General features: G+C 46.8%; 1 protein-coding gene across 2 annotated transcripts; it reads left to right on the forward strand.

Annotated features, from left to right (window-relative positions):
• The first annotated feature begins 3,229 nt into the window (after positions 1 to 3,229).
• Positions 3,230 to 23,337, forward strand: PPP1R3F (protein phosphatase 1 regulatory subunit 3F). Of its 2 annotated transcripts, none has more exons than XM_036305407.1 (4): positions 3,230 to 4,254; positions 14,910 to 14,965; positions 15,185 to 15,267; positions 18,530 to 23,337. In XM_036305407.1, exons 1-4 carry the CDS (start codon positions 3,254 to 3,256, stop codon positions 19,820 to 19,822), a joined length of 2,433 nt encoding a protein of 810 aa, XP_036161300.1. In that variant the 5' UTR covers positions 3,230 to 3,253; the 3' UTR covers positions 19,823 to 23,337. The 2 variants fall into 2 exon arrangements, with proteins under 2 accessions (XP_036161300.1, XP_036161302.1); XM_036305409.1 differs by having other exon boundaries at positions 15,188 to 15,267.
• The last annotated feature ends 240 nt before the right edge of the window (positions 23,338 to 23,577 follow it).

Below are 23,577 nucleotides of genomic sequence, written 5' to 3' on the forward strand. Positions count from 1 at the left end.
GCTTCTGAGTTGGTGGGACATGTCTGGGACCCAAATATGGCCTGTGTGCCAGGCATCCAGGGGATGCACCAAGGTGGGGTAAGGTTCTCAGGTTGAGACCTGTAGGAACCCTGTGTACAGCAGGGACTTAACAGTTGTGGCATATGGCTGGGAGCAAGCGGCCGGGGGTGGTGGTGGTGGTGGTGGGGAGGATTAGTGTACTTGTCAAGAAGGAGTCCTGGGAAGCTGACCCCTTGTTCCCCATGGACTTGGGCCTGAACATTTCTTACACTTGCTGAGTAACTATTAACCAGGCCAGTTCTAGAAGCTGAGGTCTCATTCCCTGTCCCAAGTCTTGCCCTTCCTAAGGGAAGGGGCTGGTTTTTTCTTTCAGGGTTAGAGGTAAGGGCTGAACCTCCCTTATGCCTTCCCAGACCATCTCTCCCTTACTGTCACAGGAGTGGCTAGAGAAAGAGGAGGAAAACTGAGAGTGGTGGCCCAAAGATTCCCAGGAGGCTACTTGAGTGAGGCTCAGGGTGTGTGTGTGCGGGGGAAGGGGGAGGCTGCTGCTGCTGAGAGCCAGGACCCTTGCAGAGTGAGAACTGGGGGTCAGGTAGGCAGAGAGGGACAGAGCTCATCACCTCTTCTCTGTACTGGACTACATCCTCTCCAATGAAGGCTTCTGGGGGACAGTGGGCAGAATTAAACAAAGAGATAGGGCTGGCTGGCATGGCTCAGTGGTTGAACATCGACCTATGAACCAGGAGGTCACGGTTTGATTCCATGACAGGGCACATGCCCAGGTTGTGGGCTCGATCCCTAGTAGGGGGTATGCAGGAGGCAGCCAATCAATGATTCTCTCTCACCACTGATGTTTCTATCTCTCTTTCCCTTTCCCCTCCTCTCTGAAATCAATAAAAATATATAAAAAACAAACACAGAAACAGAAAACCCCACAAAAAAACCAAAGAGGTGGGTGAAAATCCCCAGAGAAGGGGGTCTTTGACAAAGACTTGAAGGGAAGTAAAGGAGGGATCCATGTACACTCTGAGTAATTCCAGAGGAAACAGCCAGTGCAAAGGCCCTGGGGTGGGTGGGAGTGTGTCTGATTTTCTCAAGGTCTGCTAAGGAGGTTGTAAGGTTATAATAGTGTGAGAGAGAGGCAGAGGTGTAGGAGGTAAGGTCAGAGAGGAGACAAGAGGGTTGGTTAGTCAATGCAGGACCTTGTAGGAGGAGGCCACAGGAGAATTGTGAGCAGATGAGATTTAACAGGATCCCTCTGATTGTTGAGCATAGAACTGACTGTAGGAATAAGGGTAGAAGCAGGGGGGCCAGTGAGAGAGAGGCTACTGCAATAGTTCAGGGGACTGGTGATGGTGTTGGCAGTGGAGGGGGGTGAGAAAAGGGTGGATTTGGGAAATATTGTAAAAGGAGAGCTGATAGGATCTGTTAAAGGATGAGAGTCTGGGGTCTAGACTTGGCCACAGACAAGCCCCTAATTGGGAAGGTAGGAAGGAGTCCCTGGACTACTCACCAGATTGGACTTTTAGGTGATACAAAAATAAAGTTCTATCTATTTAAGTTCCCATTATTTCATGATTCTTCTGTTACTTGCAGCTGAACATATTCCTTTCTGACCCATGACCCCTGGACACGGAGACATGAGGGGGAGAGGAGGTAGCTGCTGGGGGGACCACCTTCCTCATAGGGATGCTTTGAGTCAAAACCTTTCACACAATAGATGTTCAGTAAATCCTCCTAGGATGGAGGAGAAATGTACGAATGAACATGCTCAGTGGACAAAAGCTACAATTGGTTCCCATAGGTGAGGCCTCAAAGGGAGAGTGAAAGGAGTTGACTAGATGGAGGAAGCAGAAAGAGCAGCTCTCTTGGGAGAGGGAACAGTAGAAGAGATGGAGGCAGATAGAAAGGGGGTGAGGCCACTGTGGGATGTGGAGGACTGAATGGGGCAAGAAGGACAGGGCTTGGATTTGTGATTATGTTAGCCAGTGTCTGCCAACATGCCTAAACAACTCTTGGTGGCATAGTCAAGCTTAGTGTTTTGCTGAGCTGCTTAGAAAAAGCTAACCTTTCCAAAAAGTTATATTTTTCATCTGGCCATTCATTCAGTAATGGTGCCAAGTCCTGGAGAATGCCGAGGATGACAATGAGGGGCATCCTTGCCTAGTCACACTCAAGCAAAGGCTTGGAGGTGGGCAGAGGAGATCCAGTAACTGCGACAGGAGAGTTCATTTTGCTTTCTTAGATTTCGCACCAGAGTGCAGTCTAGCTCTTGAGGGGCTTTGGGGATTCACAGTTCGGGGGCAATGGGGAGTCACGGAGGGTTAGGGAGCAGGTAAATCCACTCACAAGAGGCATTTTATGGTTCTGTTACTTGACCACCCCATAGCCCAGACTGCCTACGCACTGTCCTCTCCTCCTGCTTCCTTATTGGCTCTTTACTCCCGTAGGCTCTGCTCTTTCATATCTCGCTTCTATGTCCCTTTGCACTACCCTTTGAGGGCTCCACTTAGCTCTGGCTCCCCCATTGGCTATCTGCCATCTCTCTTCCTTGCTCCCGCCTTCATCCCCATCGGCTCTGTCCCTCCAGTCCCGCCTCCGACGCACTCACACACCACCTCTCAAGCTCCTTCTGGCCTCCATAAGAACTAGTTCCGCCCTGGCACCACCCCTTGAAGGCTTCAAGCAGGCTCACAGACTCCCCGTTGGCTCGCTGCATCCTTTATCGTCACCTCTCCTCTACGACACCGGCGCGTGGCTCCCATTGGCTGTTCACTGTCTCTAGCTTTCAACCACCTACCTACGCAACCCTGGGATCTCCTACTTTTCAGGCCTCTCTCTGTTCGCTGCCTGCTGCCCCCGTCGCCTGTAGCCATTCCATTTACCCCGCCACCCAGATGCCAATCCCGCTCATGCTTCCCCATTAGCTGTCCTGCTTCTCTCTTCATCCCAGACCCTACACCACCCCCATTCAGGTCTCCTCATTGATTCACCGATCACCCTGCCTCTTCCACCGCCCACTCTCTGACGTCCCTATTGGCTGCGTGCGTCTCCTGCGCTCGATTCACTGTCTATGTCACCGTGCGTGGCTCCCCATTGGCTGCCTGATACACCTGTCTGCGTCTCACGCCTTCGGCCTCCGTGAGCAGTACACCCTCCCCGCCCCCCGCGCGGGCCTTCCCATTGGCTGCCCGCCCCTTCAGGCCCGGCCCCCGCCGGTCCCGCCGCCGGTGCCGTCGGTGCCGCCGCCGATATGGCGCGCACGGCCCCTGTGGAGTCCCCGCTGCGGCCTCCTGCGCCCCCCTCGCCGGCCGCGGGTGAGCCCCGCACCTCTGTCGAGGCAGCGGTGGCCCCGCGGAGGGTGCTGTTTGCCGACGAGGCCCTGGGGCTGCCGCTGGCGCAGCTGCGCTGCTACCGGCCGTGGGGCGGGCCCGGGGCGGGCAAGATGGCGGAGGTGGCCGGGCAAGATGGCGACGGCGGCGGGGCTGACGAGGACGACGATGGCGAGGATGGGGATGAAGGGGAGGAGGAAGAGGAGGCTTGCCCCGAGCCCTCACCACTGTGCCCCGTCCCCGCTGGCGGGGGGTTTTACGTGGTGCCCACATTTTCGCTGCCGCCTGCACCGGGCCGTCTGGAGCGCTTGGGGCGCGTCATGGTGGAGCTGGAGGCGCTGCTGCCGCCTCCCGGAGCGGTCCCCGGGGGTTCCGGGGTGTGGGTGCCTGGGGGGCGCCCGCCGGTGCTGCGCGGGTTGGTGCGCGTGCTGAACCGCTCCTTCGAGAAGGCGGTGCACGTGCGGGCCTCACACGACGGCTGGGCTTCCTTCTGCGACCACCCAGCGCGCTACGTCCCGCGCAGCCCGCCGGTGGCAGGAACGGGAGGACCAGGAACCGGAGATCCCATCCTGGATCCAGGCCTTGGCCTGGTGTCCGGTCAGGTGTACGCCTCCTCGCCCGACGACGGTGGCCGCACTGACCGCTTTGCCTTCCAGCTGCCCTTTGCGGAGGGCGCGGGCGATGGGGCGCGCCTGGACTTCGTGGTGCGCTATGAGACCCCCGAGGGCATTTTCTGGGCCAACAACCACGGCCGCAACTACACAGTTCTGCTCCGGATCTCACCCGCTCCCTCACCCACTGACGCTGAAGGGCCGCCCCAGCAGCAGCAGCTGCCGCAGCTGGAGCCACAGCCCGAGTCCCAGGGTACCATGGAGGCTGAGGCCAGGCAGCTGAAGAGCTGCATGAAGCCGGTGAGGCGCAGGTAATGTCTGCCAGCGCCACCTCCGCCATCGCAGGGCTGTGTCTAGGATGGAGGACAAGCATCCTGATCCAGGAACCCCTCAGGCCTGCTCTCCAGGACAGGGAGGAGGGCACATTCAGTCAGTTAGTCAAAGAGTAATGGAGGCCAAACATGTGCTAGGCTCTGCATTACTGGGGTTTTATTCATTCATTTATTGAATTCCACTGTAAAGCCCTGAACAAGGCAGACATATTTCCTGCCCTCAAAGATCATACAGGCTCCTATGGGAGACAGTTGGAAAGAACAAGAAATGAGCAGATAAGAAACATAGGAAGCTGTTGAGGGGAAAGTAAAATTGAGCAAGGGGAGAAAGTTCAGGACGGAATACCTGGTTTAGCCGGGATGTTCAGGGAAGGCCTTTGAGGAGTTGAGTCCTGGATGATGTTAAGTAGAGTTATGCGCAGATATGAAGGAAGAGAGTTTGTAGAAAAGGAAACAGGGAGGACTTTAATGAGGAGGTGCCATTTAAACTGAGTCCTGAATGATCAAGAGGAGTTATGCCCACATATGGGAGCAAGGGTGTTCTAGGGAGAGAACAGCAAGTGCAAAAGTCCTGAGGTGGGAATGAGCTTGGTGTGAATGATAGGCAGTGACAGAGTGGAGAGAACTGCAGTGACATGGTAGTGTGGGAGCTGGGGGTGGGGGGTGGGGAAGCTGATCCCTATTTGACAGAGCAGGAAACCAGAGTTCCAGAGTGAGAAATTGGTTAAGGAAGTGATGGCGCCTGGCTTTTCCATTTCAGCCATGACTAACCTTGAAGCCTGTGCACTCTCTTTACTGTTGTGCTCTAATAGTCTGAAGTCTGCAGAGGTGAGTGGCCGACCCCATGCTCTCACAGGGAAGCATTGGCTCTGGCGGAGGCAGAATCAGATGGGCCCGTACCTGAAGCTCTTGTCCTGTGTTTTTGCCATAACACCTGTGACTATTCAGGGCCTGGGAGAAAGAACCAGTTAACCCCAGGAGGCCCTGAGACAAGATTCTCCTAGGTTTTTTATTTCTGTCAGCTTAGTTTTTCCAGGGTAGCAGATAGGCCTGATTCTTTTTGGGCTCACCTAAGTCTAGTATGGGATAGGTAGATTCTCCATGCGTGGGAAATACATTTCCCTGGTGGTGAGAGGACTGGAAATGGGAACGGGAAAGTGCTTTTTGGACCTTGTATGTTGGATCAGAAGCCTCTGGCTGCAGCAAGATGTTTGTGATCCTGGCAAGGCCTTAGGCTGTGAGTGGTTCAGAACGGCCTAGCTCAGTTGGTGGACAGATGTGCCTGGGTACTTGAGCCAGCAGGCAGGCACCCACTTACTGACCTGTGAGCCCCACAGTAACCTGAGGCTTAGTCTGAGGGGGCAGGCAACATGGCTTTCCTTACAGAATTAAGAGCGTGGATTCTGGCATCAGTGCCTGGGTTCAAATCCCAGATCTGCCATCTATATTGGCCTTGTAACCTTGGCCAACTGCATTATGTCTCAGTACCCTCATCTGTTAAACAGATAATTATAATACCTACTTCACAGGAGACGAGCAAAAGCACTCAGAACCTAGCCTGGCTCATAGCAGTGCCACATAGGTGTTAGCCAGTGTTAGTACTTAGGGAATCACACGTACAGGTCTTTGGATTCTCCTCCCAAACTCTGCTCTGCCTGTCACCAGCTGTGTGGCCTTGCCTCAGTTTTCTCATCTGCTTAAGGGGAATGACAGTCACTTTGTGTGGTTGGATTGGACGCAGCAAACATGGGCAAGGTAACAAGCATGGTAGTAGCTGCAAAAGATAACAGTGGCTGGCATGTACTGATATCTGTGCTAAGAGCTTTGTGTCTGTTCTCTCCTGAGTCCTGCTGTGCATGCTGTGTGCTGGAGGTGCTATGATTATCCTCATTTAATAGAGGGGGAAAGAGGTAGCTCAGGAGTAAGCCTGCTTGTTCAAGTTTGCTCAGTGAGTGACAGACCAAGCAGGAGATGCTAAGGGAAATTTTATTTATTATTTTTTAAAAGAATAGTTTATTGATTTTTAGAGTGAGAGAAAGGGAGAAGAGAGAAACATTGATGTAACATTGATTGACTGCCTCCTGCATGTTCCCCTCCCCCCCTGGGGATTGAGCCTGCAACCCAGGCATGTGCCCAGACCAGGAATCAAACCAACAACCTTTGGGTGCATGGATGATGCTCAGCCAACTGAGCCAGCCACACTGGCCAGGGCATAGGAGCAATTTTTAAAAATAGCTCCTCCTTGAAGACCTGATAAGATTCAGGACAAATTCTGCATTTTGCTCCAGTATATTATGCTTTGCTCTTCCTTTTTTTTTTTTTTTTTTTTTGCTTTTTTGAGTGACAGCTACATAAAGTAGACTGATCTTAAGTATAGGGCTCAATGGATTTTTACATATCTATGCCCTTATGTAGCCATCATCCAGATCTGAGATATTGAGCTATTTGTGTCCCAGAATCACCTTTTCCTAAGACGTCATTCCAGCTGGCTGTCGTGGGAGCCAGTCTATAAGACGCAACAGTTTGGGTAAATGGAGCTTGCTCATTTTAGAGTGTGAAAGGAAGGGAACAGAGAAATCAGAAGCTTGCAGGGCCAATGTGGGTGGAGAAGGTGTTTTTCTTTTAAAATACATGGTGGTTTTAAGGAGAAATTGAAGCAGCCTGTTCAGACAATTGTTTTGATATCTGGCCCCAGGTCTGTGGTTCCTAACATGACTTGTGATATTATTTTAAGTGGGCAGATGGCTTTTTGATAGCTTCTTTATCTTTTGATCTCAGCTCTTGCAAAGGGGAGGTTGGTGCTCATTGCAAGATCAACGATAAGATTTTCTTTTTAGGTTGGTGGCTTTCTTGGCGAGTACATTTCAACTTATTATTGTTTTAAAACCTGTGTGCTGCCGGTGACTTGGAGCGCTGTTGAAGAACAGCTGCCTTCTGAGACCCAGCCCTCTTGTAAATGATGGAGGATCTCAGGAGGTAGTCTTAACCTGCTGGGTCTCTGTTGTATAGGTCTTCCCATTCAGGCCATGTTGACTGTAGGCCCACTGTGCACTGGATGCAGCCACATCAGGTGCAAGCATGGAAGAAGTCCATGGTAGCCAAAGGGATAATGCTTAGAAACTGAAAAGGCTGCATTCCCTGAGTTGCTAGATCAGGCTTTTGATAAACTGTAGGCTTAGAGATAGATCCATCAGCAAGCATTTATTGAAGGCCTACTATGTGCTGGGCACAGTGCTAGTTTCAAACAGGGAAAAAGACACAGACTGGCACTGAGATGTCAGAGGGCTGGTGTTGGAACTGGGTGGAAAGGGACAGGTACAGAGGGCTTGTCATTTGAGACCTGACAGAGGTCTATGCACTTGGCTCTTTGCATGCAAATGTCATCTAATCCTTTCAACGTTCCTGGTGAGGTAGACTGTTTTATCCCTTTTCCCCAGATGGGCAAACAGGTTCCCACAGTCCAATGTCCCAGGGCTGGAGTGAAGAGGAGTCCTCCTGGTCCACCTTGATTTAACATCCTTAGGAGCTATCCTATTCCTCTTAAAAACGAAGACCAAGAAAGCCTAAGCATGGCCTTCAGGCATCCCCTGCCGTCTCCCCCAGTCTGGCCTCCATGGCTACTAGTTTCACCTCATACCGTCCTCTGCCTTCTGAGCTATCACCACGGTTTTTCCAAGGTGCCTTGCCCCTTCCTGCCTCAGAGCCCCTGCCCATCCTGTTTCCATCACCGGGAATGTTGGTCCTGTGCCCCTTGCAGTCTCCTCATTTTGATACTTCAATTCTAAGAGTGCTTCCTCCAGAAAGCCTGTTCATTCCAACTTCTTCAGGCCCTGGTTTTCCCATAGCACCTGTCAGCCAAGCAGGCAAGCCCTGTTAGGGAATGTCGTGTAGTAGAGCAGATGAGCATCATCACAAATTCAGGATCATTTCCCACCCTGCCTGGCAGCCCTATTTTTCTGATCCATTTTTGTCTCCTCCCTGATGCGATTCTTTCAAATTATTTACCTTCAAGAAACCAACTAGAAGCCATAAGACGAACTCCCCATGCCTGCCCTCTGACTTCTCTCCTTTGTGTTACAGGGGAGGAGGGGACCCTCTCTTCCCTCAGGCCAGTTCCTGCACTCATGCTCTGGGTTCCGTTTTCTTCCATTTGCTCCAGAACCTGACATAATCAGTTTCTCTTTCTCTCCCAGCAGCTTTCACTGCTCTCACCTGATCCTCTATCAGCTGTTACACATGCCAGTATCTCTACTGTCTTAATCTGTCCTTTGGTTCCACCTCTGTCCACACTGCTGCTGGCCAGTCCTAAATCACGCTCCCCTTCATTGCCGACCCCCCTCTAAAGAGTTGCTTGCACTTGTTTTCCCACGTTCTTTGGCCCCCTGCATCTATCAGATTTCATAGGTGGGTTTTTGGTTTTCTTGAAGTGGTTGAGCACTCCTACTTCAAACAGTTTCTTCCCTTGCCTTGGATGCTTTTCCTCTTAACTCCCTGGCACGTCTCTTTCTCCTTGCCTTTTCTTTTAGCCTCATATATTCAAACTTGGTATCTCCACTTACCTGATGTCCCAATGCCACAAACTCCCCTTGTTCGAGATTGAATCCATTACTTCCCACACAGTGCTCTGAGCAGCTTCTCACTCTTCTCCCCTCCCTTGCTTGTTTTCCTTCTAAACATCCTAAGCTCTCCCTGACCTGTAGTCTGGGCCATGGTCCCCTTGTTCTAGCACATTCTTTACTTTTTTGAAGGAAATGACCTCAGTTTGTGGTTAGACCTTCATTTGGGGATTATTGGATGACCCTCTGCCCTGCTAGACTGTAAGCTCCTTGAGGGGTAGGGACATGGTCTGCTTTTATTTACTTCTGTATTCCTGCAGGGCCTGCCATGGTGCCTGGCACTTAACAGGTGCTCAATAAATGTTTGTTGAAAGAATGAGTGTGAGTATTTTTTTATGTCTTCACAGTAAATTGTAAGCTTCCTAGTCGGGTTTGCTCACCATCGTGTCTCCAGGATCTGTCACTGGGTGGGTGCATAGTAGGGCCTCAATTAATTTTCAGGCGCACCTGGAGCTGAAAGGATGGGAGCCCAATCTACTTACTGAGTTGGCAGCCTTAGGGGAAACCAGATCAATCATAGTTGAAACAAGACGGGCCAGGGGTCATCTTAGTTGTTGGGAGGGTGAGAACTTAGTGTGAAAGTGGTCCTCTTTTCATCCACGGAAAACTGGTAGGAAGTCATAGCCAAGGCCACGTGCTATGAAAGTGGCAGGACGGGGCAGCCCTGCTCTAGTGGCCCAGTTTTTAACTGCTGTATCAGGTTAGGTGACATGTTTTACCAGCTGAGCAATGGTGGGCAAGTTACTTTCCTTTTCAAAGCCTCAGTTTCCCTCAGTGGGAAAGTGGAGAGGATTACTATTAAGCACTTTATAGACAATTTCCTCATGGTTCTTCAATCCAGCTCTCTGAGGTAGGTATTACTATTATTCCCTCTTCACAGATGAAGAAACTGAGGCATAGAGAGGTTCAGTAACACAGCTGGTTGGTGGCAGACTGGTTTCATTCAAAATTACATGTTATGACCCTTTGTTGAGTTGTGAAATCAATTTACTGGATTCCAACAAACACTTAAAAAATAGTATAGGAACTAATTAGTGCATCACCACGTACTAAAGGTAAGTTATTTCTCAGTTATATGTATGTATATATATTTACATATGCATACGGTGTGCTGGACTATGATATACAGTGTGTTTCTTTGGGTCACGGCCAGATGAATGAAGTTACTGCTGTGAAAGAAGCTCATAGCACAATAAACTGCTGTCCTCCTTCCACCCCACTGGATTGTCCCCAAGTCCCAGAGTTGACACTGACACAGACTAGCTGGGAAAGAGCAGTGCCCCACATAACTTGGTGGCTTTCACAGCTGCATTCAAACCCTGTGCTTTTCAGAAAGCAGATGGCTCAGGGTAACAGATTCCAAGTATAACAGGGCAGGTTTCTAAATTCTGAAGCCACCTGTGCCCCACCTCCCCCGCACCTCCTCCCCAATAGTCAGCCTTATCTTCAGGTTGAGCTGGGGTCTGCTGAGTTTCCCTTTTGGGTTTCAGTGCGTGACCCACTTTGGGCTGGCCAAGTTCTTTGAAAACATGAGCGTTGGGGGTGCTCACGAAGGACTTGGGCGGCGGTGATGGCAGTGATGTGACTGCTCTGAAAGTCTGCTTTGCTCTTTCCCATGGTGGCTGTCAACCCTCACTCACTCTACCTGGAGATTCACTTTTTTGTTCTGTCTTGGCTGGCCTAGGCTGGGGCTGATGACACTTCTTTCTGAAATCTCACCCCCTGGTTTCTCTGGGTGCCATCTGAGGTCAGCAGCCATTGAATTTCCTGTTGGTGGGAAGAATTTTCACACTGGTGTGCAGGCCCCTTCTATGCTATACTGTCTTGACTAGTTCTCGAGAGCAACCAAAGGATGCATGTACAAGATGCCCCTAGGCCTGTGTGTTCTAGCCCACTATTGCTGGTTGCCCTTGAGGAGATCACCAAGTGGCATTTGTGAGGCTGGTGCCAAAAGAGTGGGTTTCCTTCTCGAAAATTAGTAAGCACACTGGAAGTACAGTTTTGTTCTTAATTTCTTCCCTCTCCACTTTTTCTAAGAACCCTCTTCTCTGTTACTGATTAGTGAGGCTCTGTAACTTCATGTCTCTCAGCAGCCTCCTTTTGATTAAAGTCATAGCTGCCCTCAAATGTTTACTGTGAAAGACAGTTCTGGATATTTAGATTTTCATTTTTCTTTTTTAAGTTCCGTTTCAAACACTTAAAAATGGAGCCCTCTTTAGATTTATCAGTGTGGTGTGTAGTTAGTGAATGTAGAGACACGATTCCTTGAGCCTCGGTTTCCATGTTTGTAAAAAGGGAAGGGTGTTGCCTTGAAGGACGGAGGTGAAGGTTTTCAAATGACTTGGTGTATCAGTGAAAAGGGCTCAAGGTGGAGGAGGTGAACAATAGATATGTCTTTTGCTTTCATCTCTGATTTGGAGGTAAGGAGTGACCTGTGTACTTTTGCTGACTTCATGGATCTTGGGGCTTTCTGAATTGTTTGACCTGATTTCTGTATGTTGCCCCTCTTCTCACCCTCAGTTATGGAAGAGATGCTTGGGGGCTGAAGGATTTGTTTTGTATTATCTTTTTCTCAACTGACCTTTCTTCAACTGAACTGTGGATTTCTTTTCCTGCTGGTTGGCTGTGTCCTGAATTCCCCTTCGCTCCCTCCACATCACCCACCCGCTTCTTTCACATGCATCCAAGGACTCTGGAGTGCTTTTAGAAGCCTGGTTTTGTGTATGTTAGCTCTGGGCCAGATGGCAGGGGACAGCTTGCTTAGTCCCTGCCCCTTCCTGTCTGTCTGTGGGTCTTCTTGAAGAAGCTTGCTTTAGAAGATCCTAGGAAGATGACATTTTCTTTAATGAAGGACTGACTACACCAGCAAAAGAAGTTATCAGAAGTCATGTCAGGCCACAAATCCAAAGACCTGGATTTTAGAGCCACTGACAGGACTAGTTAGTGTAGGACCAAACCCGTTTGCTCCCAAGCCCCCTTTCTTATTCATGATGGGCAGGAGTTGATGACTGGGCTTTTGGTGTTACCCACTCCAGGCCCTGTAGTACAGTGGAACCTCATTTCTCAAAATTAATTCATTCCAGAAAGCTGTTCAAAAACGGAATCATTTTTTCCCATTAGAAATAATATAAATTGAATTAATCCATGCCAGACCCCCAAATGATTACCTGTTTTAACCTTTCTTATATACAGTACATGTCTAATGTACTGTTTGTTCTATAAACACTTTAAAAACAAAAAGGACATGAAGTGTAAATGAAAATTTAACAAAAAGGAAATGAAAAAAACAGTAAAAATGAAAATTTAATAATGGTAAGCAGCATCAAAAGCAAAAAAATAAAAAACCCCACAAAAATATTCACAGCATAATTTCCTGAGCTGTTAACAACGTGAGGTTTAGCGGTAAACTGACTCATACTTATGCATTCTCTCCTTTGTTTGTCGCCTGAGAGATGCATGGCTGATCATACAGGTATCAGCATGAAAGGGTTGTGGGGTTGAGAAGCGAATTGCTTGAGATGGGAGACATTTGAGAACCGAGGTTTGACTATATTCTCATCCAAAGACCTCTGGCGGGACACATGAGTCCTAGTTCATGGAGAAAGACACACATTTCTTCTGGAGCTTCCAGACTCTCTCAACCTTCCTCATGCCGCAACCCTTTAATACAGTTCCTCATGTTGTGGTGACCCCCAATTTCATTGTTACAAATTGAACATAATTAAAGCATAGTGATTCATCACAAAACAGTATGTAATTATATATGTGTTTTCCGATGGTCTTAGGCGACCCCTGTGAAAGGGTCGTTCAACCCCCAAAGGGGTTGCGACCCACAGGTTGAGAACCGCTGCTCTAGATCCATATATATGGTTCAAGTTTTCCCCTAGGGTGCTAACAAAAAGATTTTTTATAGTCACTTCTGTGTCTGGTGGTTTCCTAGCCACATGTTCCATGAAGGCAGGGAAGCTGGGAATGAATAGGTGGGTAAAAGGCAGGTTTAAAAAAAAAAGACTGAATGAAGGAGGGAGGAGGGAGGGATTTTGTCTATTGTTGCCATCTCCCTTGATCTACTCCTGGAAAGGATTGGAGATGGGGTTGGGGTAAGACCCCGGTCTACCTCACCCAAGTAGCAACAGTTTACTGGTTGAGAGGTTTTGATCCTCACTGCTGACCTTGAGCCATTTACTCAGCTTCCATTTCATCATCTGTAAGATGATAATAATACTGCCTACTTCAGAGGATTAAAAGCACCTATCTCATGGATTGCTGTGAGGATTTAATTTATAGTATATGTCCCTAACACCATAGTAACTACTGTATTTGGGTCAGCTAGTGATATTCTGTTTCTGTAAAGGTAATTGATTACGTGTTTTTAAAAAATTGCAATCATTTTCAGAAATGTCAACATCATCAAATTACCTCTAGGAAGCGAAAGGTCTGAGCAATTGCCTCAGCTCCTGTCAGATTTCTGTACATGTTTTAGCTAATGCTTCTCTCACTGCCTTAATCTGTAAGCACTTGATACTCATATGAGAACAGTGATTTCCCCATGAGCCGTGACCTCACACCTGGCAGGGACTGGCTGAAATACAGCTGGCTTATGCCACTCAGACCTTGGGGTCCGATTTGCCTGGTGAAGGAAGACCAAGACAAACAACCATCTACGATTGATTCAGCCCCCGTTCTGTACCAGGCCTGGCATCTGGCTTGATGTCCTCATTTCTCTTGACTGCCCTGTGCTTGGTGTGCACATCCTGGATACCCTGTGCTGTATTTTAAGGTGAGGGGGTGAGGCTCAGGGAGGTTAGGTGCCTTGCTAGGCTGTTATGGCAATGGGATGAGGGTTGCAGTGGGATCCAGGCCTCTACGACCCCAGGTTACTTCCTTTTCTGCTGACCTCTTTCCTGGTCACCAGTCACTTTCTCTCTTTTGCTGCTTCCGGTGCCCCATAGTCCTCACCTGCTCTTTCTTTTTTTTTTTTTTTTTTTTTTTTTTTTTTTTGAAGAAACTCCATGCTGTTATCCACAGTGGCTGCATCAGTCTGCATTCCCACCATTGGTGTACTAAATGCTCAACAACACTACTAATCATCAGAGAAATCAAATTAAAGCAATCTATATTTTAAGAATGGAGACATAATATAGTAACTTTTCTATTAGTATTGAGGTTAGTGCCCTTGAAAACTATTTTTTTAATATATTTTATTGATTTTTTACAGAGAGAAAGGGAGAGAGATAGAGAGCTAGAAACATCGATGAGAGAGAAACATCGATCAGTTGCCTCCTGCACATCTCCCACTGGGGATATGCCCGCAACCCAGGTACATGCCCTTGACCGGAATTGAACCTGGGACCCTTCAGTCCGCAGGCCGACGCTCTATCCACTGAGCCAAACCGGTTCCGGCGAGGTTAATGCCCTTGAAAACTTTAAGAGAGGAGAACTCACCTGCTCTTTCTTGGAAAAGATGGGTTTCTGCATAGCTCGGAAGATACCCTAAAGAAATGATCCAAGTTGCTCATGAAGTTGTAGGCAACCGTTTCTGCTGAAGCCTGCTCTGTGAGTGTAAAATAGAAGAAACAACTAGCTGCTCAGTAGGACAGGAATGGGCACATGCCCTCTGGCAAGCCCATATGATGAGAGTAGTAAGCAGCTATTTCAAATGTTTACAGAAGTATTGAATGGTGCTTCTTACTGTTAAATGGACAAAGCCAGTGCAACATTATATCTGCAAAATCTAAACACTTTCATAGAATGTCTGGAATTAAATTTTCCAGAATGGTAATGGTGGTTGTCTCTGGCTAATGTGGCACTTTTTATTGCTTTATGCTTCCCTGTATTTTGTAAATTTTTTACATTGAGTGTGTAGGACTTTTATAATCGGGATGGAAGGAGGCAGCAGAAGAGAGAAAAGCAGCTGTCAAGTGAGGGTAGCCACCACAGAGGCTCAGAAGTGGCTGGTGGATGGCAGAACTGGCTTCTCAGGGCTCAGATCCATGTGTTGTTTCCTTTGTCCCACAGGCCTAACGAGGAAGAGCTGAGGATGAAGAGCTCGGATGATAATACCCCTGCTGTGGGTAAGCAATTGGCAGGTGGTAGGAGTTTTAGCTTATATTTGTCATTTTTTTCTTCCTCCCTCTTTCCTTTCTATACAAATTAAGAGGCACTTCTACCTTAGACTGTCACAGAAAGCTTCAGAGGCAAAACTGCCTATTGGCTAGGACAGATTTTCTTAACCAAACCAGGCCTGCTTGTAAGCCTGCCTCACCCCAATGCTGCCCTTTTCTTCTCTCCAGCAGATCATCTTGATGTCCAGGAGTCAGTGGGTCCCCTGGTGGCTCCCACTCCTCTCCGTCCATGGCCACAGATGACACATCAGGTAAGCAGGCCCTGGAAGCCTCGGGACAGACAGCCCAATGGGAGACTGGGTGGTGGAGCTGACTTGTTCTGGGTCCACCCTCGGTTAGAGGGAGATCCCCCAAATCATAACCTGATGGTGGAAGGGTAGAATGCAGTTTTTTACCTCAGCTTATCTTAATGTCAGTTGGTAACTTAGCAAATGTTTATTGAATGCTTGGTCTGTGCAAAGCACTGTTAGGGAATATGGTAGTGACCAGAAATGATGTCGTCCTGGGGCTTACTTACATTTTAGTGGTGTGAGACATAACAGAACAATAGATAAATATATGGTGTTTTGGATAATGGTGAGTGCTAAGGGGGGGAAAAAGGGATAAGGAAAGAGAGGGAGGAAAGGAGGAAGGAAGGGAGGGGGAGAGAGAGAACGGGGTGGGGTGGGGACAAGTTTGCAACTTTAGATTTTAAAGTGGCTAGGGAAGTGATATTTGAGCAAAGATGTGAAGAAGGTGAGAATGAGCCACGTGGATAACTAGGGGAAGGTCATTCCAGGCAAATGCAAAGTCCTAGAGCAGGGCCATGACTAATGTGTGTGAGGAACAGTGAATGAGGGGCAGCAGGGGGAGGTGAGGTTGGAGAGATGGCAGGGACAGATTGTATAGGGCCTCATGGACCATGGAGAAGACTCTGATTTCTACTCTGAGCGACAAGGGAACCACGGGAGGGTCACCAACTGAGAAGGGCCATGACATGACCTAGGATTTAACAGGCTCCCTCTGGCTGCTGTGAGGGACATAGATTGTAGGGGTGAGGCTGAAGCAGGGGGACTGTGAAGAGGAGGTGACTGTAGTGGTCTAGGTGAGTGATGGTGGTGCTGACAACAGGGTGGAGAAACTCAGGAGATGTATGTTAATGTGTGTGCTAACTTTTTATTATATATTTTTTCAAGTATAAGTAAAAGTAGAGACTAGTATAATGAACCCACATATACCCATCACCCAGCTTCAACAAACTTCAACACATGTCCATTCCTACGTTTTTATATCCCAACCCTTCTCTCCCTTCCCATTCTCTGTGGAATTATTTTGGAAAAAATCTAGACATTATCCCATGCGTAAATACTTCAGTTTGTATCTCATAAAATTAATAACTCTTAAAAAAAACACAGTGCTATCATCACACTTCAGAAAATTAACATTAATTTTAACAAAAATTAACAAAAGTAATTCCTTAGTGTCATTGAATATTTGGTTAATGTTCAAATTTCCTTATTTCATAAGTTTTTAGGATCCAAAAAGGTCAACACATTGTATTTGGTTGATGGATTGGTCCTTTTAGATTTTTAAATCTCCTCACTTTTGTTGCAATTTGTTCAAGAAACCTTGTTTGTCCTGTAGAATTTCTCACAGTATGGATTTGGCTGATTGCACCCATGTGGAAACACATTTCTTACTCAATTTTTAAGTAGATGCTCAACCACTGAGCCACACCGGCCGGGCTTTTATTGAGTTGTTATTAATTTATTAATTCAATGTAATTATTTGGATCTATTAAATTTAATCAATTTATTAAACTATTACTTTTTAAAAAATATATTTTTGTTGATTTCAGAGAGGAAGGGAGAGGGAGAGAGAGATAGAAAGAGCAATGATAAGAGAGAATCATTGATCGGGTGCCTTCTGCATACCCCTCACTGGAGATTGAGCCTGCAACCCGGGAATGTGCCCTTGACTGGAATCAAACCCAGGACCCTTTAGTCCGCAGGTCAACGCGCTATCCACTGAGCCAAATCGGCTAGGGCTAAACTATTACTTTTATTAAATTAATTTATTAGATACAAATATATTATTATTAAAGTAGTTTAAATAGAATTGATTCTGTTTAATTCTCTTATTCCCCCTTTGTTTATTGGCCAGAATTTATTTCTAAGGAAAAACTTTCTCACATCAACTGTCTGACTACCTTGACAGTGTGTAATCTTTTTTTTTTTTTTTTTTAATATATTTTATTGATTTTTTACAGAGAGGAAGGGAGAGAGATAGAGAGTTAGAAACATCGATGAGAGAGAAACATCGATCAGCTGCCTCCTGCACATCTCCCACTGGGGATGTGCCCGCAACCCAGGTACATGCCCTTGACCGGAATCGAACCTGGGACCTTTCAGTCCGCAGGCTGACGCTCTATCCACTGAGCCAAACCGGTTTTGGCCACAGTGTGTAATCTTGAAGGTATATAGTTTGTATAGAAAAAGCTGTATAAATAATTGATTTTCCCCTTCTTATTTACCAATTTTCAGAAGAAATCAACTTCTTCAAAGGTGACCAAATAAAGGATTTTTGGTTTTGGTATATCATTATTAACTCATGAATTTTAAACGTATTTGATGAGTTTCAATTCATTGCCCTTATTTTTTTTTGATGCTTAAATTAAACTGCCTCTGGCCAGTGGAAGCTTTTTTAGATTGGTGCCACAGTCCTTTTGACACATACCCATCATTCTTTGAGCACTTCTTCACATTATAGGACTTTACCTGCCCCAAAATTGGAAATAGCCATTTATTTAAGGAGCCCTAACTCCTTTTAGTGGAGAATGCTATTTAGATCTGGGGACTAGGTATGCCCGTTGCTACTAAATTGATCATTATTTCTAGGCCTTGTCAAAAGCCAGAGCTAGGAAATATTTTTTTAAATAAAAATTGCATAAATTCATGTGAATATTCTAGATATGTTTTGGAAGCCAACCAGCAGTATTCACCTCAGCTATATGATCTGGAGCAGTGGTTCTCAACCTTCCTAATGCTGCGACCCTTTAATACAGTTCCTCATGTTGTGGTGACCCCCAACCGTAAAATTATTTTCGTTGCTACTTCATAACTGTAATTTTGCTACTGTTATGAATCGTAATGTAAATATCTGATATGCAGGATGTATTTTCATTGTTACACATTGAACATAGTTAAAGCATAGTGATTAATCACAAAAACAATATGTAATTATATATGTGTTTTCCGATGGTCTTAGGCGACCCCTGTGAAAGGGTCATTCGACCCCCAAGGGGTCGCGACCCACAGGTTGAGAACCGCTGATCTGGAGGAAGCCTCCTTTACTTCATTTGATTTTATTATTTTAATATAGATGACAGTCTGGAATTTAGAGAATTATAGAAGGCCCTTTAAGGAGTTTTTATCTAGAAATACCTATGGGTCTGGGTGTGGGCTGTTACCAGTTTTCACTGCTTGTTCCACCCCCTCCTCTACTTCATCTCCTTCCATTTCTCCCCCACCCCAGGTTTCTGAAGTTACAGTGACTGGCAGACTCACAGAGGAAGGTGACATCCCCAGAAACAGTGCATCTGTGGCTTTCACAGAGGTCCACCAGACACCAGCCATCAGGATCCCCCCCTCCTCCTTTCTCTGTGGGCTGGGTGGCTCCCCCAGGGACCAGGCCTCGGGGCCTGATGCAAGTGAGGGGGCAGCTGGGCCTCTCCTGGAACCTAGTCAGCCACAGGTGGAGGCTGCGTGGGAAGTATCCAGCGAGAATGGAGGGGGCCGAAAGGAGCCCATGGTAGGGGCTATTATGGACGAGCCCCCCAGGGGTTTGGAGGCCATGAGTGGGTTGGAGGAGCTGCTCAGCGAGGACTCCATTGACCAGGAGCTGGAGCAGCTCTACCTGTCCCACCTGAGCCGCCTGCGGGCTGCTGTGGCTGCAGGTGGGGCAGGAAATGGCGGGGAGGGCTCCACAGATGGAGGGGTGTCTCCTAGCCATCCCCTGGGCATATTCACGGACCGCGACCTGATCTTGAAGTGGCCTGGCCCTGAGCGGGCCCTGAACAGCGCCCTGGCAGAAGAGATCACACTGCACTATGCCCGGCTGGGGCGTGGTGTGGAGCTTATCAAAGACACTGAGGACCCTGATGAGGAGGGGGAGGGTGAAGAGGGGCTCTCCACAATACCCTCCAGTCCAGAAGGAGGCACCCCCAAGGAATCACCTCCGGAAATCCTCTCTGGGGCCCGTTCTGTGGTAGCTACTATGGGAGATGTGTGGCTCCCATGGGCAGGGGGCTTGGCATGTGACAGCCCTGTGGTTTTGGGTCCAGAGGGGCAGTTCAATGGGGCGCCAGAGAAGGGGATGCGCAAGGACACTGACTCTTTGCACACGAATAGGGTAATATCTGGGGTACCTGGGTTCCCAGGAGGGACAGAAGCCCGGATGGAGTCCACTGAATGGGCAGACAGCTTGGTTCCTGTATCTGGCAAGGAGCCAGCTGTTTCAGGCCCGCAGGAGCAAAATCTCACCCTCCTTGGCGTCTCAGGGGCTGAAATTGGTCCTTCCAGCCTGGCCAGGTGCCATGTGAGTTTCCAGGATGAAGAGGGTTCAGGCCTAAGCCTTGAGTCCCCAAAGAGGTCTCCCACCTTAGCAGCCCCTGCAGAATGTGTGTGTGTTTTGTCTCCCCAGCTCTGGGGGCCCTTGACCCAGACTCTGGGAGTCCTGGCTGGCCTGGTAGTGGTCCCTGTGGCTCTGAACAGTGGTATGTCCCTCCTGGTGCTTGCGCTGTGCCTCTCTCTGGCCTGGTTCTCGTAGGAGCTGCTTGTGGGACCAGCAATAACAAGTGTCCCTCCCCCCTCTGGGGTTTGGGGAGGGGCAGCCCTTGCACCATCCCCAGAGGGTTCATATGGGATGTGTGGCCTGTACAGTGAGTGGATCCTTTACTTCTGAGAATGCTTGACTGTAGAGAGGCCTCCCCGTCCCTGAGCTCTCCAGTCAGCACAGGGCTCCTGTGGTGATACCAGTGGAGAGGAACAGGGGACGGGTGGATAGTGGAAATGAGAACTTGCAGAATGGCACTGGGCATGTCCTCCTCCCCCCTCCACCCCCCTGAGCCTGTATTTATTTTTGTATAATTCTCTGGATGAGGGAGAGTGGTCGTGAGCTGGTCTTGGGGCACAATTACCCAGAGATATATTTATTAACAGCCAACCTGTGCAACCTGCTGGAGCTTTATTTTTAATTTAATTTATATAGAGTACCTATTATTATATGCCACAATAGAGCTCTATGAGAAATGATGTGTCTTGCTGTGCAGTGTTCTCCTGTTCAGGAATGAGTGTGCAGGGTGATCATATGGGAGTGTCACAGTGGGAAGTGGCATGTGGAATGTGAGGTGTGGTCATGCCTGCTGCTGCTGCTGCTGCTTCAACATGTCATTGAGGATCTGTATTGTCTCACCTTATTGTCCTAATACATGTGGTCTGGTGGTCTTTGGGAGACAGGCCCACATTCTGTCAGGGAGGGAAGAAGAGTGGCAGCCACATGAGGGTTTGATGTCACACATGTGGTTGCAGTAGTGGATGTGGTCAGCTGTGGATGTGGAGACATTGGTTGTGAATCAGCCACAAGATTTTGAAGTTACTTTAAAAAAACAGCCTTTCACACCAACAGGGAGATCCTTTGGTCTCCAAGACTGGGAAGGCCTCAGAAAGGACAAAGGTGTTAATGTACTGTGAAAAATTCATGCCAGAGTTGCTGTCCACAGACATTGTATTTCTAACTCAAAACAGGAAACCTAGAAGCTTTGAAATAATGGCTAGATATATTTACAACATGCAACTTAAAAACGCTGCAGAGCAAAATAAAACACCATATATTTATTTACTTTCCTTCACAGCAAAACTTTATACTAGTTTTTCTTTAGTTATTCTCCTCCAGAGCTCCAGGGTCACTGGTTGTTATATCAATGTTCTAGTTTCAGACCTTATCTTACTTGACCTAATGGCAGCATTTGACACAGTTGATCATCTCAAACTTGAAATCCTTTCTTCATTTGGTTTCCAGGACACCACACTCGCCAACTTTTCCTCTTTGCACACAAGCCATTCTTCTAGAACAGTTCTTGGCACATAGTAGATGCTCAATGAAATAAATGAAGGAACAAGCTAATGCATGTGAGGAAATATAGGCAGGTGGCTAGAGAACTTATTTAGTCATTCATTGGTTGTAAGCTCAATTCAGTTCCATAAGTGTTGACTGGTCACCTCTGCTCTGCACTGAAGACAGATGAAGAAGCTCAGTGTATGGGGAAAGACACAGAGAAAGAATTTCAGTGGAGTGTGGTTAGTCCATTGACAATGATGGGTACAGTGGGCTGTGGAGGCTCCAGGATAGATGTTTAGCCTAGTGTAGGGAATCTGGGAGCCTTAGAGGACACGATGCTTGAATTGAATTTTAAAAATTGAGAAAGAATCCGCAGTCCAGTCAGAAGGAATGGCATTGAAGAGGTCTGGAAGTGGAACACAACTAGTGAAAACAAATCAGCACACCCATATTTCACCTGTCTTTCAATGAGGATATTCTGACTTTGTCAAATATCAAAATCCAGACATGTGTTTGTGTCCTTCCATTAATGTGGTAATTTGATCAATGTTCCAAAAGGCAACTTTATGCCAATTACATTGAACAATTAGATAAAATGGACAAATTACTACAGACATATATCTTGCCAAAACTGTCTCAAAAAAAGGAAACTCTGGGTAGCCCTGTTAAGTAACAGAACCTGTAGACAAAGGTCTTTCTACACAGAAACTCTGGGCTCAGATGGGTTCACTGGTGAAACACTCAAGGAATAAGTAATTTCAATTTTACAAAGCAATTCCAGCCCACCTCGAATGGCTCAGTCGTGGAGCATTGACCTAGGAACCAGGAGGTCATGGTTCGATTCCCAGTCAGGGCACATGCCCGGGTTGCTGGCTCAATCCCCAGTGTGGGGCATGCAGGAGGCAGCCAGTCAATGGTTCTCTGTCATTGTTAATGTTTCTATCTCTCTCCCTCTCCCTTCCTCTCTGAAATCAATAAAAAGATATTTAAAAAAATCCACAAAGAACAAAAGCAATTCCAGAGTGTAGAAAAAGAGGGAGCATTCCTAATTCATTTTATAACCTTGATACTAAAACCTGATGAGTGAAAAACAAATATTACAGAACAATCTCAAAAAAATAGATGCAAATATTTTAAACCAAGTGATAACTCCCTGTCTTGTCTGTTCAGGCTGACTAGATGGCTAATAAACAAAAATTATTTCTCACACATACTAAGGCTGGGAAGTCAAGATCAAGGTGCCGGCAGTTTTGGTGTATTGTGAGGGCCAGCTTGTTGGTTCACAGTCAGCTGTCTTCTCACTGTGTCCTTACAGAGTGAGAGGATGAAATCAATATCTGGAGTCTCTTTTATAAGGGCACTAATCCCATTCATGAGGGTTCCACCCTCATGACCTAATCACCTCCCAAAGGCTTCACCTCCTAATACCATCACATTGGGGATTAGGTTTCAATATATAAATTTTGAAGGGACAGAAATATTCAGTCTATAGCACTGCCAAAGTCCAATACAGATGTTCTTTGACTTAATAGGGTTCCTTCCCAATAAACCCATCATAAGTTGAAAGTATTGTAAGTTGAAAATGTGTTTAATACACCTACCCTACCTAACATCACAGCTTAATCTAGCCTACATTAAATGTGCCAGGAACACTTAGATTATCCTACAGTTGGGCAATTATCTTGAGTTTTACGCCAAGTAATTGCCTTCCTCGTCTCACCAGAAGCAGAGGACACAGTTGCGTGTTTTGTAGACATGATGGGATGTTAAAACACAAAACACAATATCCAAAAAATGATGGTAACACAAGACACTGTATAGTACTGGTTGTTTATTCTTGTGATTTTGTAGCTGACTAGGAGCTTTGGCTCACTGCTGCCCAGCATCACAAGAGAGTATCATACTGCATATTGCTAGCCTGGGGAAAGATCAAAATTCAAAATCTGAACACGGTTTCTACTGAATGTGTATCGCTTTTGCATTATCATAAAATCGAAAAAGTTTTAAGTTGAACCATCATAAGTCGGGGACCATTTGTATATTAAAAAGTATAATATGACCAAGTTGGATTTATTCCAAAAACTGCACTGTGATTTAACATTTGAATTTAAACAGCATAATTTGCTCCATTAGCAAATTAAACAAGAAAAACCACAACTATCTTAATAGATGTAGAGCAAGCATGTAAAATTCAAAGGCTAACCTGGGCCAAATAAACAAGGTTTAAATTTATGTGTGCCACAAAAAAACAAAAGCTTCAATTTTCATAAAAACATAGGTTTATTTTGATAGAGACATGCTGAATACAAAGGGCTGAAATAAATGAGTCATCATTAACAAAATAATAGAACATTTTAATAAAAATTAATATTTTTTCTTGAACATTAACTTACCAGACACTGAATAACTGCACAAATTAATAAGCATAACACAAATAAACCTATTTTTCTTGCTCTCCGAAAGCA

This window comes from Myotis myotis, unplaced genomic scaffold, assembly GCF_014108235.1.
Source record: "Myotis myotis isolate mMyoMyo1 unplaced genomic scaffold, mMyoMyo1.p scaffold_m19_p_4, whole genome shotgun sequence".
NCBI lineage: Eukaryota > Metazoa > Chordata > Mammalia > Chiroptera > Vespertilionidae > Myotis > Myotis myotis.